Here is a 19,957-nt window from a genome sequence, read left to right as displayed (position 1 = left end):
AAAACCCGATTTGATCACGCCCCGACCGAAAGGAGGAACCTTCGTCACCCCCCCCCCCCCCCCACTACCACTTTTTCTTGCAGCGGATATTTAAATTTACGTATAGTTGACACCCTCCCCCACCTTTTTGGGAGTATATAAAGATTTAAAAAGGGAAAAGAAGGAAATTAACATTGAAATTAAAGTTATAAGTACTCTAGTAACATTATAGTCTAACCCCCCCCCCCCGGAATAGGATTTTTATGGTTTTTAGAAGGGTTTTTTCGGGGGGGGGGTCTTCCCACTTTCTAAAACGACGCTACGTGCCTGTGAATAAATTTATCCTAATGTCATTACGAATGCAAAATTTAATACATTGATTTGCATACGGTAATGATTTTAAAACTTGACACTCCGATATTTAAAATGAATGGTATACATGTAGGGTCGATCGGGACTCTTAAAAAATATCTCTTTGAAATATAATTAAGTTCTTTTCAAACACTATAAAAAATCGGTCAGGGTAGGTGTGTAATGCTAATTTCAAAACGTCGCTCCACGAAACGATTTTACCCGAGGTATTTCTACATCACGAATCTTCCACGAACAACTGACTATTTATAATGTCAAAAAGAAAACATAAACAAAACAGAAAACTTTTGACAACTGACCTGTAAAATAAACGTTTACCTGAGTGTATAAAGAAAAAGAACAGGTAAATAAAAGTAAAATATTGTAGAATAGGTGTTAATAACTTCTAAAAATTTCTACTTTCAGCTGGGGGTATTTATGCAAGAATTTATTTGTATAGGATCCAGAAACAGCTGACGGGGTAAATCGCTGACGTATGGTTAACGTTTTATTTTACAGTGAATGGACTGCTGAGAGAGTCCAAGAAATATTAAAATAAATTTCTTTGGTAATTCCAATCTTTCTTGTTCATAGGTAAGATGATAAAATCAGGCATATTTAATTATTTATATGAACTTGTGGTATTTTTATTTTCTACATTTATTATTGTCTTGTTTATATAAGTAAACTTGGGGGTGCATTGAGATACACTTTAATTTCTTTTTCGATATTATGACATTCATTTGGTAAAACCATTTTTATAGCTGTTCGTTTTTATTGGTGACCATATATTCTCATATTATTAATACACTGAGATTCTGATTTCATATAGTACAGACGTCAGTATATTTTTAGTTCACATTAGAATTGTAAACTATATGTATTGTATCTCATTTGTTACAGAAAATAACCCTCAGTGGGTCGTTGTCAGATCTCTGTGCACTTCACCCTATTCTAGAGAGCTGTATTTTAATTAAATTGTAAAGGGGGTTATGTTTTATTATGGAAATATTATATATATGATTCATGTACAATTCACTCCCTTCACCCTTTCTTAATTTTAACTCCTTTGATTTATACTACTTATACAATTTAAAAATTGAACTTATACTGTAGTTTTAATGGAGTAAAATTAACAAATTATGTTGCACTTTGTTTTTGTTAACATTAATAACAAATCTATACTTTATTTCAAGTGGGACAAAGATTAAAAAGAAAAAATGGACTTGTTGAGCTATGGAGATTGGCAGTCAGATCGCAGCTTATCAGAGAGCAACAAGTTCATGTTACAGCAAAAGATTGGTTGTGATATCAGTTTTCTATTGGGCAAATCAAAGGAATTGGTACAGGCACACAGTTATATGCTGGCAAGTCGAAGTAGTGTATTCTTTGCAATGCTGTATGGACCTTTTGACAAAAGTGACAAGCCGATTGAAATACCAGACATAGAAAAAGATATTTTTGAACAAATTTTAAGGTATTTGTATACACAAAACATAACAATATTACCACAATTTATAAATTTTATATAACAACTTTTTCATGAACAAATTGATGAATGACTATTTTTGATCTCATTTAATAGGTATATGTACTGTGAAGAAATTTCTATTAATGAGGACAATGTGACCCACATTCTTTATGCTGCACGCAAATATGGAATCTCAAAAGTTACAAAAGAATGCAGGTCTTTCTTGGAGAAGAACATCAATCCAGACAATGTTTGTGTCATTGCTGAAAATGCTCACATCTTTGATGAAGAAGAGCTTTTCAAAATGTGTCTAGATTACATCATCAAACACGCCTTTGAAAGCATTCACTCAGAGGCCTTCACTCAGCTGTGCCAGTCCTGTGTGACTAAGATAATTGAGAGGGATGATCTTCCTTTGGATGAAGATCACATTTTGGAGTGTATGACCCATTGGGCCAAGAAGCAGTGTAGTCGTCAAAGTTTGGCAGTTACGGAGGAGAATCAGAGGGCAGCCCTTGGCGACCTTTTCTACTTGATACGGTTTCCAATTATGAACTTGACATATTTTGCAGACAATGTTGCAAAGAACAGCAAACTTCTGACTGAAATAGAAAAAATCAATCTCTACACATACATGGCTGGAACAAATAAAGAGTTGTCAGACATCAAATTTGTCACGAAACGTAGGAAATCATTTTTCATCACATGTACACGTTTGGGGGCTTTGGAAAAAGCAAATGTTGAAACCTTTAGATGGAGAACTGGGGAACTGGAGAAACTAGACTTTAAAGTGTCAAAGAAGATTGAAATTCATGGCATTGTAGTGTATGGTGGAAGGCTAGAAAAGTCAAACTACAAAGTTTCGGCCTGGCTGAGAAAGCATGACACGGACGAAGTCATTGCGGACTGTCACAGCAAGCTGACAACTACACCAGAGGGCATCACCTATCGGGTCTTCTTCAGAAAGCCTGCCATAGTGCAGGCCAACAAGAGATACTGTATCCACCTACAAATGAAGGGAGCCAAGACCTACTGGAGTGAGGAGGGAACCACCAACGTCACCTGCCATGATGTTGTGTTTACATTTCTGGACTCCCAGGAATACGGGAATGGGACTGGGGCTAGACGTGGTCAGATTCCAGGAATCATCTTCACCAGATATCCTAGGAACCAAACCAGTTAACCATCAACCCCTCCTTACAAGGGATTTTGTTTACATATCCTGGACGTTGTTAGCTCACCTGAGCTGAAAGCTCAAGTGAGCTATTCTGATCACATTTTGTCCGTCGTCCGTCTGTCTGTCCGTCTGTCTGTCCGTCTGTCCGTCTGTAAACTTTTTACATTTTGAACTTCTTCTCTAAAACCGCTTATCCAATTTCAACCAAATTTGGCACAAAGCATCCTTATGGGAGGGCGAATATAAATTGCAGAAATAAAAGTTTGATCTGTATTCAAAGCGGAGAAAACCTTGAAACTGTAGAAAAAGGGGGGTGCATTTTTAAAAATCTTCTTCTCAAGAACTACCGAGGCAAATTCATTCTAGTTTAGCATAAATTATCCTTATGGGAAGGAAAATATAAATTGCAAAAATTAAGTGGTAATTCTGTTTCAAATCTGAGTTATTACGAAAATAATAAGAAAGGAAAAGCGTGTTTCAATCAGTTTAATAGCTTCGGGTTCGGCATCCGGTAAAATGATTCCATACTTCTAAAACGAGGTTCTTTGTTTAAAGCAGCCATGACATTATACGAAAAAGGGTCGATCTGACTATGATGAATTTGCTTGTTGTGCAACAGTTCGCGTATGAAGGGAAATTTTGAAACATACAAAATATATTGGTGCCGATTTTGTGAAGTAAATTCAGGCTAAATATTTCAATGCGTTGACAGTTTTCACACATGACGTTGGTGTTAGCTTGTTCTGATTTTCGTTTCGTTCTCATTATGCTTTGTAACCTGGAAACTATCGTCTGTATTTCGTGATTTTTACGTATCAAATCAAACAGAGACTTCGGTAAATCAAACAGTTAACTGTTTACCTGCGCAAATTAAGCAAAATCGGATGTAGGGGTACTGAAATACAATTCATTCTATCGGTAATTCGGCATTATCTTTTGCGTAATGGTACATGTAGATTAATGCAATAGGTTTTGTTGAGATGCTCGGCATTTTCTCGAGTTTATTCAGTTTAAATAGAGTTTGATATCGCTGACGGAAATATGTAGGTATATACATGTATATATATGATTCATTTCGAAAAAATAAATTGTGTTCTTTATTTGTTATACATGTAGTGCATGTTTCTTGTGTTTAATTGTTTACAATTTCTATTTACCAACCATATTTGAGTGTTAAGTTTCGAATTATAAGCAAGATACAGAGATTTGCTCACAATTCTATGTTTGTACACAGATCTTAAAAACTAAAGCTTAAAAGTAAAAAATTTGTCAATATTTATTTAGAAAATTTTCAAAGTCTGTTCTTCCAGAAACCAACTTAAACAACTTATTGTATTGTAAACTTAACCTTTTTAGCTCACCTGAGGGTGGGGCCACAATTGGGGGTCGAAGTTTAACAAATGAATATATAGAGTAAATCTTTAAAAATCTTCTCCTCAGAAACTAATCAGCCAGGAAAGCTGAAACTTGTGTAAAAGCATCATCAGGTAATGTAGATACAAATTTGTGAAAATCATGATCCCCGGAGGTAGGGTGGGGCCACAATGAAGGATCGAAGTTTTACATAGGAATATATATAGAATAAATCTTTAAAAATCTTCTTCTCAGAAACTAATCGGCCAGGAAAGCTGACACTTGTGTGGAAGGATCCTCAGGTAGTGTAGATTCAAAGTTGTGAAAATCATGACCCCCAAGGTACGGTGGGGCCACAAGGGGGGATCGAAGTTTAACATAGGAATATATAGAGAAATCTTTAAAAATCTTCTTCTCAGAAACTAATCAGCCAGGAAAGCTGAAACTTGTGTGAAAGCATCCTCAGGTAGTGTAGATTCATAGTTGTGAAAATCATGACCCCTGGGGGTACGGTGGGGCCACAATGGGGGTCGATGTTTTACATAGGAATAAACAGAGTAAATCTTTAAAAATCTTCTTCTCAGAAACTAATCAGCCAGGAAAGCTGAAACTTATGTGAAAGCATCCTCAGGTAGTGTAGATTCATAGTTGTGAAAATCATGATCCCCAGGGGTAGGGTGGGGCCACAATCGGGGGGTCAAAGTTTAACAAAGGAATATATAGGGTAAATCTTTAAAAATCTTCTTCTCAGAAACTAATTAGCCAGGAAAGCTGAAACTTCTTCGGAAGCATCCTCAGGTAGTGTTGATTCAAAGTTGTGAAAATAATAACCCCTGGGGGTACGGTGGGGCCACAATGGGGGTCGAAGTTTAACATATGATTATATAGAGTAAATCTTTAAAAATCTTCTTCTCAGAAACTAATCAGCCAGGAAAGCTGAAACTTGTGTGGAAGCATCCTCAGGTAGTGTAGATTCAAATTTGTGAAAATCATAACCCTGGGGGTAGGTTTGGGCCACAATGGGAGGTCGATGTTTTACATAGGAATAAACAGAGTAAATCTTTAAAAATCTTCTTCTCAGAAACTAATCAGCCAGGAAAGCTGAAACTTGTGTGAAAGCATCCTCAGGTAGTGTAGATTCATAGTTGTGAAAATCATGATCCCCAGGGGTAGGGTGGGGCCACAATGGGGGGGTCAAAGTTTAACAAAGGAATATATCGGGTAAATCTTTAAAAATCTTCTCAGAAACTAAACAGCCAGATGTTTCTTTATAATTGTTAAGACTTTGGCCCCATGACAATTCTTTGGCCTCCCGAGAAGGTTCAGAGTTTGATGTACGTTTATATCTAATATATAAACTATTGTTAAGGATCTTTTTGAGAACTGCAATACTCAACATATGATATGACTATAAAATCATCTTGTTAGAAAAGGGACTAATGATTATAAACATAAGAATATCCAGGGGAAAATGGATTTTATTTATACAGGATCTACATGTATTATTGTACATTGTCCAGATAGTTTGTATTATGACTCCATTAAGCTGATTTTATCATACCTATTGTTCCTCAGGTGAGCGATGTGGCCCATGGGCCTCTTGTTTTTTATGTCACCATGAATCACACAACCAAACAAAACATCAATAAGACCAAGTCATATGAATTTTATTCACTGCAACACCCTACTGTAAACCATTAAATCTTACTTATGTGAAACATTATTTAGTTAAAATCACTAGAATCTCAGCTTCTTAAAATATTTCTCCCCACAAATCATCACTGAATTTTTATGTATTTGTTAAAGATTATCTATGTAGGTTTGGTTGCAGAAATTAGTCACTGTGATCCAATTGAAAACTTGAGGATAGCAAAATAAAAATTGGTTTACAGGAGTTGATTTACAGTACATTTGTACATGTACCAGTATTTGCTAGAATGATGTATTGTCTATATGCTTTGAAATTGGTGTGAAAATGTTATGAAGTGTCTCTCTGATTTGCAAACATTGTGATCATGTGCTCTTAAAGGTTCTGATAAATGATTTTAAAAGCTATAGAGTTCATTCAAGATATTTAGGACTAGTGATGATGTAGTCATTGTAAACACAACTGTCTTTTTTTTCAAGAACAATAAATCATCAGAACTGTATTATGAATTAGGCCAAATCTGCAAAGGGGTAGATGAATATAATGAATCTGACACTTGAATAGCACAGATGAGTCAATGCACTGCACTGGTTTAAGCCTATGTGTATGTATGTGGTTGTTGCATTAAAACTATTTTTGGGTCTCTCATTCCTATGGAATGTTAAGTACATGTACCAATTTTTGATAGAGAGACCTCCTGAAATTCAATAGTCCTGAGAAAAATTCTGGTACTTGTTATATGATATGTGTTAATTAACATGCAAGTTTCTGGGAGTTTTATAATGAATGAAATTTATCACAATAGATAGAATTACTTTTTCTGTATGGTTTTTTTTATCACTACAAGCTAATTAATGCTATAAAGCACATGTACTTGTTTGTAAAACTATATATATCAGGTTTTGGGGGGAAATTAGAAAAGTTGGCTTATTTAGTGCATAAAAAATGATAGCCAAAATTGAAGCAGCAATTTCCAATAACGGGTACAAATATTCAGCAATGAACATTTTTTAGACTAAATTTGCCAAATATTCCCAATGCCAAAACAACCTGATATATGATATATCATTTCAACTCTGGAGTGTGTTTAGCCCTTGTGTTATCTTTCATTTTGATGTGCCAAAATTTTAAAAACTCAATAAATGATATTAAGAAAACACAGATCTTACATAGTTATTAAGTAAAAGAGAGCTAGAAAACCTGCCATTGAATTATCACCTTTTCTGCAGATCTGAGGTAGTGTTGATATCAGTGCATCTTGCTTGACATTTGTTGATGTTGACCATCTCTCTTTATCCACAAGACAACAGAGTAGATCTCTGCTGGAACAAACTTTCATTCAGATGAACTTTAAAATCTTTTCTTCCTGAATTATGGGTTGCTATAACTAACTGCTGGACACTTTCAAATATGTGGAATTTAACTCAGGACTTGTATCTTCCCATTCCATCCACACACTGCAGTGGTTGAAGACAAGACTGGATTGAAGCTTACATCCATGACTACATCCAGACCTGTCTGGATCTTCTTGATGATCCTGCCTGTCTGGAAGTTGTAGCAGAAAACCTGTCCGGAACTATCCCCACTTAAAACTAATGATCCATCGGGAGAAATGTCAAATCCAATAGAATATCCAGACAGCTGAAACCGGAAAACTCATTTTAAATTTCATTGCATATAGAGAAATATCATTTTAAAATCAATGATCATATTTTTGGGGGGAGAGAAGATAAATGTATGCTGGTTGAATGTATACATTATGCTTTCTCATCATTCCAGCCAATGAAAGTTTATATAGACCTGGCATTAATGTTTGCTTATGGTTGAAGGAACACTTGTTTTAGTCTTCTGCGTTTCTGCATGGTTTCAGTAGATACGGTAGGTTCATGTGAAATAAAGAACTCACCTTGTGACCCTCAAAGCGCTTTGCTTTGTTCATCTTGAATGGCTTGTTGACGGAGAAGAGGGCTATATAGTTTCCATGAGACTGGGCAAGAAAATGTCCAGATGTAGGATGAAGCTTCAGGCGGGTACAACTGTACCTCTCCTATATGGAGTAATAGAAATTATTGATAAATGATAAACATATACGTAGTAAACACCCAGTTTGCAGGAAGTACTGGTAAAAATGTAAATTGATGGTTGGTGGATGCAATTTTTTGAGAAAATTGATCAGAAAATCAGTTTTCATGTAGTTTATATCTTTAGCAACTATTATTAGATTTATCTTTATTTTAAGACACACTCAAGACTATACTGATACACAAAATATACCAAACAAATAGTAGAAAGCATCACACTATAAAATATAGGTATATTTTTGTGATAAAAAAAATATTATGATAAAGTTCAGCTGACCTGATAGATCTGATTAGATATGGCACTGGTCGACCTAAAATCCCAGGCCATGATGTTCCTGTCCGCAGTGTCTCGGCTAATCTCATCTCCTGCTGAGAAAAAGATGTCTCCATCCCTGCTGAATAGTAGATCCTGAACCTGTGAACAGTTTACAAAGAAGATCATTATACTTAATATTTTTTTTTAAAGAAATAAATGTGTAGCGTTCATTATTTCTGGGAGGGACTTAGTCCATTAGAAGTAACCAAAATATCATTAAGAAAAAGACAAATTTCTCCTTGTTGTGAAGATGAATTTACCACTAATAGTGTAAGGGAGACAACTCAACTGTATAATCTAAAAAAATATTTATATTTGAGGGCATGATGGTTATGGCCTTTTTAAAACTATATTAATCTTATTTGGAAGGAGAGCTTAGTACATGTAGTAAATAATATATACCCGGTATGTACTATAAATACATTTACCGGTAATATATATAGGAAATTTTCAGATTTAAAATCTAAAATACAAATTTTTTCTTTAGTTACTAAATAACAGTTTATGGCTTAAAATACCATTTCTACAATTTTAAGGTACCGGTAGATCTGACAGTAAATATTGTTAATCATCCAGCCCCCTTAAATATCAAGCCAATATACCATTTCTACAATTTTAAGGTAGATCTGACAGTAAATATTGTTTATCATCCAGCCCCCTTAAATATCAAGCCAATATGTACGGTAGTTAGTTTTTGTTACCCCATGTACCCACCTGACCAAAGGAGTCCTTGTAAGTGTAGGTCCTGCAGGGAGACTGGCTGTGTCTGTTGTCCCAGCAGTGGATCACGTTCTGACCCCCAGTGATGCTGAGATGGGGGTCATTGGGATGGACTTTACAGCTTGTGACAAAAGAAGACTGACCAAAAGTAGATAAAACACTACCTGTAATTAGACAAAAGAAGAATTTTATTAAACAAAAGGATGCTGTTTTCATGGATTACATTGATAAATAACTGAGTTTCACTTGAAGTAAGAACCATGGCATTAAATTGTATTTATAATTAGTACAGCCCTTGACCCCAAAATTTATGTATCCTTAAAAGTGTATTTTACAAATCCATTAAAAATTTATCCTAATGAATATTATTGAAACCATGGAATACCTTTATCTACATCAATCCATTTTGCAGTCTTGTCATAGCTGCAGCTTAGAACATGTCTTCCATCTTGGCTCCAGACGGCATCTTTCACAGCCCGTTTATGGACACATAGAGACTGCACACAGGGGGACAGTTGAGTCCAAATGTTCCATATCCGTACGGATCCATCCATAGAAGCTGACAGGAACAAATGACAGTAGGGTGGATTGTTCCACACCACCCGATTCACTGTCTCTTTATAATCATCTACTTCTCTCTCAATTTTTTGTGGATACCTATTTTGAATGTTACACGTCTTTGTTAAATGAGGTGATATCTTTGAGTGTATGTAAAACAGTTGCCTTTGAGTGTGTTCAACATTAGTGGAAGGACTCTTCTGAGAATGACATGTCCTGAATGATGACCCCTGTGCTCCACTGTGAGAAATCTGTTCATGTATTCCACGTTTATTAAAATGTCTTCTTTTAGTCTGCTGAGCACAGTTTTGCTGAAAACTTTGAACCCTCTCTCTCTTACCCTCCAGTGAATGCAGATGCTGATCTTTATTCTTTTTCAGTATCCCACTATATTCCTGCAGATCATCTGGAGGAGTAAAGTTTTTCCAAAAATCACTGTCAGGGACTTCAACCTGCACCTCTGACCCCTTTGATCCAATTTTATACTCCTTAGTTTTCTTTGATGGTGGTTCTTCAGGCTCCTCCTCACAATCATCTTTCAAACCAAAGAAGTCAATGGCTGAATGGCCCCCACTGTTTAACTCTGTCTTTTTACTGGAACCAACAGCTGATCTACTTTCTTCATCATTCTCTACACATTGTTCTGCATCCTCAGTTCCACTATCGTCAGAATAACCTTTCAGTAAATCCATTCCAATATGTTTCCAAACTAAAAATGAAGACATCGGCTATTAAACATGTTAAAGGACATACCTTATCATTGGCAAACCATTTCCACATGTGAATTCTTGAACAGTTGACAATTGGGAGGTTTTTAGGGCATATATAGTTATTCTATTTGTGCAATGTGCATTTTCATTCCATTCATCTTCACGTTCCTTCTACTTAGATCGTTCGCATTCACCAATAAATAAGACACCGATATAAGTTCCTCCTAAGTAATGGGCGCAGCCATGTTGAATTACGGTTTTACTAAAATCAGTAGACGAAAATTAAGTAATCAAATAAAATTATTCGTAAACTCTATTACGTTTATTTTTATGTAAAAATTACAATCAGTATATTCAAATGTATTTAACTCAACAATTTTATCTTATTTGATCGATTGATTTGAAATCAAGTAATTATATTTGTTACGATAAATAGTTCTTTCGTATATTAGGCCACTCATTTTTAGTCTGTCAAATGTGAAAGTAGGTGATGCAACACGTGTGACAACACTTTAGACATACGGTAGTCACACTGAAGAAAGTTTAGCAATTATGACTGAGCCAACACAACAAATGGAAGACGTTTCAATAAAAGACGAAAAAATGGATAAAGTGGATGAAGATGATGTAGTGAATCCATGGGAAGTGGCAACAAACTCAGCAACAGGCGTGGATTATGATAAACTCATAAGTAAGCAGTCGATATTCTTGTGCAAGGAATATGTAGACACACAACAGATAATATGAATTATGTTCCAGAATATTTTTTTGTGAGACTATGCAAAGTTTATAAGATTTTTAATAATAACTATAAATCTTTCATCATTTTATAGTAACTAAGGATCAAAATTATGTTAGTTTGATACTTATAGGTTTATTTTGTACAAGTACTTACATTGTAGGCTTGTGTATCTCTTCATACTACAAACTCTCATAAATATGTCTAAGACTCATCATACATATTCGTATTCATTGTGTTTAAGATGTTGCTTTTGACTGACACGTACAATCATTGCTGATGATTTTTATTTTTAATGATAGAGAGGTTTGGAAGCACCAAAATAGATGATGCCTTGTTGCAGAGGATTGAAAAAGTCACAGGAAAACCTGTTCACCATTTACTGCGAAGAGGAAAATTCTTTTCTCAAAGGTGTGTGGCATGGTTTGTTTACTCCTTGTGGCAGTAAAAAAATTAGTGTACGGTGCATACTTTATTGTATTTGGTTGTTTTTTTCACCTTGCATGTATTTTTTTTTTACTATCCAGAGATATGCACATCATCCTGGACTTGTATGAACAAAAGAAGCCCTTCTACTTGTACACAGGAAGAGGCCCATCTTCTGACTCCATGCACATGGGTCATCTTATTCCATTCATCTTTACCAAGTATGACAGTTTACTTTTGTATTAAATATTTTATTCAGAAATTGTTACCCGGTATTTATTACATTTTGAAAGCAAACCATAATACAATCTTTAGTTTTAGTGTATTGACAATGAACTGAATGTTGTTAATACCAAAGTAATTGCGTTGAACAAATTGTAAGGTGATGGAATAGATGAACTAAATTTGAATGAGTTAGGTTATCTGTGCTACTTGTATTTAGCATTATTAAATATTGTATCGGACAAAACATCTGATTTAAAGTATCAACAATACAATAATAATGTGATAAAGAATTGTGAAATAGCAAAGGCTGAAGAACATGATTCAGAAATGTGCAATGATGTAATGAGGAAAATATGTTGCATTGAATGTGTGATAAATGTACCGGTATATGCTAAAATGACTGTAGAGCCCTTTTATAAGTCTGGTACATGTTGTTTGGAGAGTACCATTATGTATGAAGAAGTGTATAATGAATGGTATCTCAAGCTGACTGTCAATTTTGTCCACAGATGGTTACAGGACACTTTTGATGTCCCACTCGTTATACAGCTGACGGACGATGAGAAATACCTGTGGAAGGACCTCACTCTGGAACAAGCCAATCACATGGCATTTGAAAATGCCAAAGACATTATTGCCTGTGGATTTGATATTGAAAAGACTTTCATTTTTAGTGATTTGGACTTTATATCGTAAGTACCGGTAGATATGATATACATATTTAAAAACTTGAAATGTTTTCTATAGTGTGCATTTTTTTTATGCTGTACAGTGTACAAATATTGACTGGAGCAACTTTGATTATATAGTCTCAGAGAAAAATCAATATTTTCATTCCAATGGGACATAAACATTATTGTCTGAAAACAAGCAAAATTATTTTAACTGTAATTAACTTTTATTGGCAAAGAGTTTATTTCGCGATATACTGGGGATAAACTAATTTGCTACAGCTGATTTTCGCAACCAAGTCATGTCCACACACATACTTCACGTTGTGCAACTTTTAGTCCTCAAGGGGCTAATATAATCAATGTTGCCTTCAACCCCAGTCAATATTTGTTTATAGTTTATATTGACAGCCTTCACCAAAATTATGAACAGGTGCTGATAAAGAGGCTAATACTCTATTTTAGAAACAGTCCGGCATTCTACAGAAACATGTGCCGAGTTCAGAAACTGGTGACCTACAACCAGGTGAAGGGGATCTTTGGTTTCGGGGACAGTGACTGTATCGGAAAGATCAGTTTTCCAGCCATCCAGGCCTCTCCCAGCTTCAGCTCGTCCTTCCCGGAAATATTTAATGGCCGCTCAGACATCCCTTGCCTCATTCCATGTGCAATTGATCAGGTAAGCTGTAAATCACAGGTACCATAACTTATATCAGAAATAAACAAGAAATCTGTGAGCCAATGCTCACTAGTGATACCCCCGCTCTGATGTGAATATGCAAAATAAGCAAAGTCGACATTTAACAGAAAGCTGGCATCCGATTGGTACAGAAATATATCCCACAATATGGTATGCCTAAACAAATAGTGTGTTAAAATTTCAAGCATCTGCGATAAATAGCTGCTGAGAAATCTTTGAGGAAAATTTGTTTGAAAATTTTGGCTAAAATAAACAAAGTACTCATTTAACAGGAAGATGACATCCGATTGGTACAAAAATATATCCCACAATATGGCATGCCTTAACAAACACTGTGTAAAAATTTCAAGCATCTGCGATAAATAGCTGCTGAGAAATCTTTGATGAAAATTTGTTGGAAAATTTTGGCAAAAAATAAACAAAGTCATCATTTAACAGGAAGTTGACGTCCGATTGATACAAAAATATATCCCACAATATGGCATGCCTAAACAAATAGTGTGTTAAAATTTCAAGCATCTGCGATAAATAGTTGCTGAGAATTCTTTGACGGAAATTTGTTTGAAAATTTTTGCAAAAAATAAACAAAGTCATCATTTAACAGGAAGTTGACGTCCGATTGATACAAAAATATATCCCACAATATGGCATGCCTAAACAAATAGTGTGTTAAAATTTCAAGCATCTGCGATAAATAGTTGCTGAGAATTCTTTGACGGAAATTTGTTTGAAAATTTTTGCAAAAAATAAACAGTCGTCATTTAACAGGAAGTTGACGTCTGATTGGTACAAAAATATATCCCACGATATGGCATGCCTATACAAATACTGTGTAAAAATTTCAAGCATCTGCGATAAACAGTTGCTGAGAATTTTTGATGAAAATTTGTTTGAAAATTTTGGTTAAAAAATAAGCAAAGTCGTCATTCAACAGGAAGTTGACGTCCGATTGGTACAAAAATATATCCCACGATATGGCATGCCTTAACAAACGCTGTGTTAAAATTTCAAGCATCTGCGATAAATAGTTGCTGAGATAAATGCGACAAACTTTTTTGTTACGGACGGACAGACAGACGGACAGACAGACACACAAGGGTAAAACAGTATACCCCCTCTCCTTCGGAGCGGGGGTATAAAAATAAAAACCTTACGTGAAAAATCCTACCTTATGTATATTTATTCTTAGAGGGATAGGAATTTTTTAATATTACATTGGAAACAAAGTAAATCCTGCATATAACCTATTTTTAAGGACCCGTACTTCTGAATGACTCGTGATGTATTTTATTTTTAAGGATCCCTACTTCCGGATGACTCGTGATGTGGCCCCGCGGATGAACTGTCTGAAGCCTGCTCTGATTCACTCCACCTTCTTCCCGGCCCTCCAGGGTGCCCAGACCAAGATGAGCGCCAGCGACCCCACCTCCTCCATCTTTGTAACCGATTCAGACAAACAGATCAAGGATAAGGTAATGGAACTTTATTATTGTCCACTAAATATCTTGAGAACATTCTGCTTGCTTGTGAAGAAAGCGGTCCTTATTGATATTGCTAACTGGAGCATATTCAATTCTCTTTTTTTTTTTATTCAATTGACTTCTCAAGGTGATGGCTCTCCAAAAAAAAGAAAGAAAATTTAAATGTTGAGGGCATATTGCAGATTATGGGAGAGGCAAAGAAAGATGAAAAAAAAAAACACTGTACAGGGTATTTTCATTTTTGATGAAATAAAAAATTTTGGCTTCTACTTTTCAGATCAACAAGTATGCTTTCTCTGGAGGTGGAGCGACTGTGGAGGAACACAAGGAGAAGGGAGGTAACTGTGATGTGGACGTGTCTTTTCAGTATCTGACATTCTTCATGGAGGATGATGATAGACTGGAGGAAATCAGAAAGGTCAGAAAAAGGAATCATTTCTAGTCTTGAATAGGAAATATTTTCTACTGTATACACTTTGATTTATATGTGCACCAGTAGGTGACAGAATTATTCAATCTGAAAAGTCAAGTTTTTATATGGGACACAATTTTGCTGATTTATTTCTATGATTTATGAATTAACACTGTTTTTCATAATTTGCTGTGTATGCAAATTTGTTTGTAAGAGGTAAGCTGCTATGAAATCTAATGATTCTAGAGTTTTTCCATCAATGTACAAATATTTATAGCGAGGCAGTATTTGTTTGTAGACATATACTAGTGGAGAACTGTTGACGGGGTTCCTGAAGAAAGAATTGGTGGAAATCCTACAGAAGCTGGTGGGAGAACACAGGCAGAGAAGGGCCTCCCTCACCGATGATGTTGTCAAACAGTTCATGACCCCCAGGAAACTGAAGTTTGACTACCCCCCGCCCACCCCTCCCTCAGAAAAAAAGAAGAAAAAGAAGCAGAAAAACTCGAAGGCAGTTTGATCATGTTCATGCTTCAGGAAATTCTATATTTAAACTAATTGACCTCTTATAATTTCTTAAACTGTCTGATCTGGAACAGTTATTTACAGAAATCTTCGAACTGTAAAGATTTAATGACCAAGTATGTACAATGAAGATGGTTTTATTTTTCAGGTGTATGTTTCTAATTTCTTTTTTTATTTTCTATCAAACGTTCAATATTTGTTTCATTGTGTACATTTTAGAATATGTTAACTTATTCAAGTAACTGTACTATAATAGTGTCAGGCTTTATTCTTTTAAGAATGTTTATGGCATTTCAATTGCTCTTTGATTTTTGAAGAGTTAATTGGCATGGAAATATGAAAGAGTACAATAGCCTATTTATACAATGTTTTCTCAGTGTGACTTCTTTACTATTACAGCTTTTTTTAATGCCACATGATTTAATGAATTTTTGATTCCATAATGAATCTATTGGAAGATGTCTGTATTAAAGTTTTTTTTTATAAATATAGGAAAATGTTTAACTTGATTTTTCTGCATTGTGCTATTTTATGGTAAATCTTGCAGATATATTTCAAACCCCACAAAAAAAAATAAATTTAAAAAATGTTTAAAATTATCCTTATTGGAAATTTGAGTCAATAAATCTGAAATATCGGAAAATAAATGTACCTATTTTAAAGTCTTTGAAAGACCATGCAGGCATGACATAATGCATCTTTTAATGCCATTAGAATGCCCTTATGGAATTAAAACTGAAAATATGCTCCTGCAGAAAAAAAAATGCAAGTTTATAGTACCCGGTATACACAAATGAGTTCATTAAGACAAAGCAGACTGGTGTTATGGTACCATTTAAAGCTTTATTTAGTATTTGGAGTAACAAGTACATATTAAAGCATAACAGTCTATATTGATGTGTGAAACTTAATGCATCATGGATATAAGCCACACATACATTGAGGTCAATTATAATATAAAAGTGCTACATCTAGAAAACTTAGAAAATCTAAAAGTTTGTTTTCCTTTGGTAATCATGTTGAAGAATATTCATTTAAGTTGCTGAAATATGAATCTAGTAAACAAATGTTCATGGTAATTTTGATAATGTATGCCAGATGAATGAAAGACTATTTCCTCAGATCATGTAATCAATGTTGTGTATACATTTTTTTGAATGAAATCTTTTCGAATAGTATTTTCAGATAATTACAGTAAAAATATGATTACCGGTATATGAATGAAAAATGGAATAAATATTTAAAGACAATAATTATTTTGATTTCACTCTGAATTTAAAGCTACATGTATAAAATTGGTAATTGTACATGAAAATGGAGAGCCTTGTTGTTTATAAAACTATTGATATGTGTTAGTTTTGAAATGAAGTTTGTGATATTTAATTGGGAGTTTGGTGCTATGGAGGAAAAAAGAAATGTCTTTTACACAAAAATGTCATACAGTGCCATATTTTAACACTGGTATTTCTTCGAGTTCATCTCCGTCATCGCTGAAGTCTTCTGCAGAGAGTGTCTTTGGTTTGTTGTCAGGGAATTTTATGACATGGGTGGTGGATGTTATAGGAACTTCCTTCAGCTCTTCCTCCCCTTCATCTTCCTCCATTGTATTGGACAGAGCGCTGATCTTCCCTGTGCTCAGTCCCTCCTCCAGGGCCATTTCAAGCACACGATAATCTTCATCCGTTTTCACTGTGTCCTTCATGTCACTCTCTTCCTCCTTTTCTCTGTCCGTTTTCTCAGTCTTGTCTTCATCTGAGGAGGACTCCTCATACCGTGTGCTGTCTTTCAGAGTAGAACTCTTTTGTGTGGAGGTTTTAGATTTGGACAGTTTACTTGATGATTTTGTTTTCATTTTCATGGATTCGATGCTAAATGTGTCAGAAATGTCATCGTTTTCCTCCAGATAGGAAGAAATGCTGTCTATTATGCTGCCTTTGATTTTGTTCTCTTTAAGCACTACTTTGTAAAGTTGGGAGGGGAATTTTTCCAGGAGATGTTGAATCAACTGTAAAATTAAAAAATTCAATCTATAGTACAAACACACATCTTTATCTTGAATTTGATGGAAATTAAGAAGAGAACTTTGAGATACATGTATATTGAAGGATTAAGATAAAGAGATTTTTATATGGTAGGGACTACTCGCTTTGAAATATCTCTGGTATTGTTATCAAATATATTGATCTGAAAGATATTAATGTTCAACTGTATTGCTTTATACTAGTATGTATGCATATCAATTGAAATTTTAAATATGTTCCAAGCATTTGGTAAAAAATTACTGTGCATTTCATTCTAAAACTTTTATGGCATATTTAAACCATTGTTGGGCTAAGCTATGCACAAACAAGAGGCCTTCTGGTTACAGGTATACGGTACATGATACAATTTATTGCTTGCTATATTTTTAGGATTTCTTGTTGATTGCTTTGATAATTTTGCATCAACATTCTTGGGATTTCTGATGAAATTATTATTTTTTTTCTCCTAACCATTAAGAAACACATGCTTCCAAAACAATTATTTTGTGAGAAAAAAGGAGGGGGCACAAACCTCTGCTGTGGAGTCTCCAATATTTGTGCTTTCTAGATCTAGAACTCTGAGGTTCTGAGACCCAGAGAGTCCCACCACGATACAGCTTGCTGCATAGTCTCCCAGACTGTTGTAGTCCAGATAGAGTTCTCTCAGACAACTATTGGCAGCCACGGATATCCCAAACTTTGCCCAAGACTTCTGAGAAATCCCTGGATTAGCACTAAGAGAGAGGTCTTTTAAACCTGCAGTGAAAAAGTTGTCTCCCCTTTCAGACTTATTTTTTGGGAGTATGTTTATGTACATGTATTAAATGTATAATTATCAAAACATCTGAATATTAACTTGCATAAAAGTTAATATTCTACGAGTTTTCATGTTCTTTGTAAAAATTTTCTTTTCATCTCTAATGTTTTCCATGTGGGTGACTCACTCTAAAATTCACAAAAAAATATGAATATCACACTGAATATGAATCTGTATACTAATGTGAGATTAAAATACAGAGATATAAATCACCTGGTCTAGAGCCTGTTTCGGGTAACAGACTACATAGGACTTCCATGGACTGGTCTGTTAATTCACAATCACTGACATCAAGGGAGACAATTTGAGGATGCTGCACAAGTTCCCGACAGATTCTCTGCATACCAGAATCCTTCAGAGGGTTGCCATGGATACTTGAATCATAAATCAAAAGTGAGTAAATCAACAGCTCAAATCGTTTGGTCAATTTCTGTATAAGGATAGGAGCAATTCATTCAATTTAGGCAGAGAAAATATATCGTATTCCAAAATGCAGTATATGGGACTCTTCGAGTGAGATATATCGATCTGGGTGAAAAATTTAGAACAAAATTGTGCAGATAACTTGCATGAAAAGGGTGCCTTCATCAGAGGTAAAGAATGCACATCTGATGCGTTCAGCAAGTTAGTGCATGCATTATTTATGGGCTCACTGTCTTAATTTAGGCTAAGGTTAATATAGGATCTATTGATTCCTCGCACACTATAGTCGCTTTTCTGGGAGCAAAATATGAATAATTGAGTGATATGATGCTTGAATAATTAAGAACATGGTAGGGAAATAGAAGGCGCCCTTTTCATATGTAAGATACAAGTAATGATGTATGATATTTCGATCAATGTCATTTATGAATTAAAAACTTACAATAATGCCAGCAGAGATCTGTTTTTCTGTAAACACCTACAGAGCGCTGATACGTCCTTCTTTGATGCGACCATACCAACACACAAACTTAGTTGCAGTATGGACGTGCAGGCTCCCACTGCTTTCAAGATGGAGCTGTATAATGCTTCTTCTATTTCACAATCGCGCAATGAGAGCGTTTTCAACTTTCCGCCGTTAGCTGCATCACAAATTTCTTTTACACTATCATGTGAAACAATTACATGGCTTAACTCAATTGTTCCCTTCATTGCTGATCAGTGTTTACCTGTGTGCACCTATGCACACCTGAGACCGAGGAAACTCCGATGAAACTAATCACAACAAAGTAATCACGCACTACTTGTTGATTTGAAAGCTGATTGGTTGTTGTAAGTAATTTTACGCGCCAAATACAAAATTGGGGAAAGGGGGGGTTGGGAGGTTGGGGTAAGCTTTGTTTCTATTTACAGGCGATATGTGTGATTAATACCAACGCAGGTATTTAAGAATTGGTTTAAATTTGGGGTTTTCGTTAGTTTTATAGACTGGTGATTACCAAAACTCTACTGTAGCCTAGGCTTATAGAATTTTGACCCGCACTGAGCAGAAAATAACGTTTGAGATCATTACAATAATTAATCGTGAAATTAATGTTATTCATCGTTGTAAGTCTAAGTTTGGTATAATGAACTAATTCAGGTTATATATATA

At 35.0% G+C, this 19,957-nt stretch overlaps 4 protein-coding genes across 8 annotated transcripts; 2 read left to right on the top strand and 2 right to left on the bottom strand.

Annotated features, from left to right (window-relative positions):
- Positions 1–555: 555 nt before the first annotated feature.
- On the top strand, positions 556–3,357 carry LOC105318636 (BTB/POZ domain-containing protein 6). Of its 5 annotated transcripts, none has more exons than XM_066086729.1 (4): positions 565–694; positions 791–924; positions 1,527–1,807; positions 1,916–3,357. In XM_066086729.1, the coding sequence occupies exons 3-4, from the start codon at positions 1,551–1,553 to the stop codon at positions 2,982–2,984; spliced, it is 1,326 nt and encodes a 441-aa protein (XP_065942801.1). In that variant the 5' UTR covers positions 565–694; positions 791–924; positions 1,527–1,550; the 3' UTR covers positions 2,985–3,357. The 5 variants fall into 5 exon arrangements, with proteins under 5 accessions (XP_065942802.1, XP_011414152.1, XP_065942801.1 ...); XM_066086731.1 differs by having other exon boundaries at positions 568–694; positions 850–924; positions 1,527–1,697; XM_034468011.2 differs by having other exon boundaries at positions 570–694; positions 850–924.
- On the bottom strand, positions 1,841–10,646 carry LOC105318635 (WD repeat-containing protein 25). Its single transcript, XM_011415849.4, has 6 exons — positions 9,482–10,646; positions 9,091–9,260; positions 8,338–8,475; positions 7,886–8,026; positions 7,198–7,620; positions 1,841–2,403 (listed from the first exon to the last, which is right to left on the bottom strand). Exons 1-5 carry the CDS (start codon positions 10,377–10,379, stop codon positions 7,399–7,401), a joined length of 1,569 nt encoding a protein of 522 aa, XP_011414151.3. The 5' UTR covers positions 10,380–10,646; the 3' UTR covers positions 1,841–2,403; positions 7,198–7,398.
- A 171-nt stretch (positions 10,647–10,817) lies between these two features.
- Positions 10,818–16,796, top strand: LOC105318637 (tryptophan--tRNA ligase, cytoplasmic). The gene is made up of 8 exons (XM_011415852.4): positions 10,818–11,055; positions 11,406–11,514; positions 11,631–11,750; positions 12,264–12,446; positions 12,891–13,104; positions 14,424–14,597; positions 14,884–15,024; positions 15,317–16,796. The coding sequence occupies exons 1-8, from the start codon at positions 10,917–10,919 to the stop codon at positions 15,536–15,538; spliced, it is 1,302 nt and encodes a 433-aa protein (XP_011414154.2). The 5' UTR covers positions 10,818–10,916; the 3' UTR covers positions 15,539–16,796.
- On the bottom strand, positions 16,359–19,596 carry LOC105318638 (leucine-rich repeat-containing protein 73). Its single transcript, XM_066086732.1, has 4 exons — positions 19,247–19,596; positions 18,595–18,755; positions 18,097–18,320; positions 16,359–17,548 (listed from the first exon to the last, which is right to left on the bottom strand). The coding sequence occupies exons 1-4, from the start codon at positions 19,513–19,515 to the stop codon at positions 16,979–16,981; spliced, it is 1,224 nt and encodes a 407-aa protein (XP_065942804.1). The 5' UTR covers positions 19,516–19,596; the 3' UTR covers positions 16,359–16,978.
- Between the last annotated feature and the right edge of the window lie 361 nt (positions 19,597–19,957).

The sequence above is a fragment of the Magallana gigas genome, chromosome 6 (assembly GCF_963853765.1).
Source record: "Magallana gigas chromosome 6, xbMagGiga1.1, whole genome shotgun sequence".
Classification (NCBI taxonomy): domain Eukaryota; kingdom Metazoa; phylum Mollusca; class Bivalvia; order Ostreida; family Ostreidae; genus Magallana; species Magallana gigas.
Note: the sequence above shows the minus strand (reverse complement) of the source record. Positions and strands in the feature narration are given on the sequence as shown.

What these genes read in the sequence shown, in the direction of transcription:
- LOC105318636 (XM_011415850.4), top strand. Translation starts at nt 1,551, where the DNA reads ATGGACTTGTTGAGCTATGGAGATTGGCAGTCAGATCGCAGCTTATCA. An exon ending in ATTTTTGAACAAATTTTAAG is followed by an intron (nt 1,808 to 1,915) that starts GTATTTGTATAC and finishes CTCATTTAATAG; the next exon opens with GTATATGTACTGTGAAGAAA.
- LOC105318637 (XM_011415852.4), top strand. Translation starts at nt 10,917, where the DNA reads ATGACTGAGCCAACACAACAAATGGAAGACGTTTCAATAAAAGACGAA. An exon ending in ATTCCATTCATCTTTACCAA is followed by an intron (nt 11,751 to 12,263) that starts GTATGACAGTTT and finishes TTTTGTCCACAG; the next exon opens with ATGGTTACAGGACACTTTTG. An exon ending in TTCCATGTGCAATTGATCAG is followed by an intron (nt 13,105 to 14,423) that starts GTAAGCTGTAAA and finishes TTTATTTTTAAG; the next exon opens with GATCCCTACTTCCGGATGAC.
- LOC105318638 (XM_066086732.1), bottom strand. Translation starts at nt 19,515, where the DNA reads ATGAAGGGAACAATTGAGTTAAGCCATGTAATTGTTTCACATGATAGT. An exon ending in CGAAACAGGCTCTAGACCAG is followed by an intron (nt 18,321 to 18,594) that starts GTGATTTATATC and finishes TTTTCACTGCAG; the next exon opens with GTTTAAAAGACCTCTCTCTT. An exon ending in TTGGAGACTCCACAGCAGAG is followed by an intron (nt 17,549 to 18,096) that starts GTTTGTGCCCCC and finishes TTAATTTTACAG; the next exon opens with TTGATTCAACATCTCCTGGA.
- LOC105318635 (XM_011415849.4), bottom strand. Translation starts at nt 10,379, where the DNA reads ATGTCTTCATTTTTAGTTTGGAAACATATTGGAATGGATTTACTGAAA. An exon ending in TATCTAATCAGATCTATCAG is followed by an intron (nt 8,027 to 8,337) that starts GTCAGCTGAACT and finishes TACTCCATATAG; the next exon opens with GAGAGGTACAGTTGTACCCG. An exon ending in AGCGCTTTGAGGGTCACAAG is followed by an intron (nt 7,621 to 7,885) that starts GTGAGTTCTTTA and finishes TTCCGGTTTCAG; the next exon opens with CTGTCTGGATATTCTATTGG.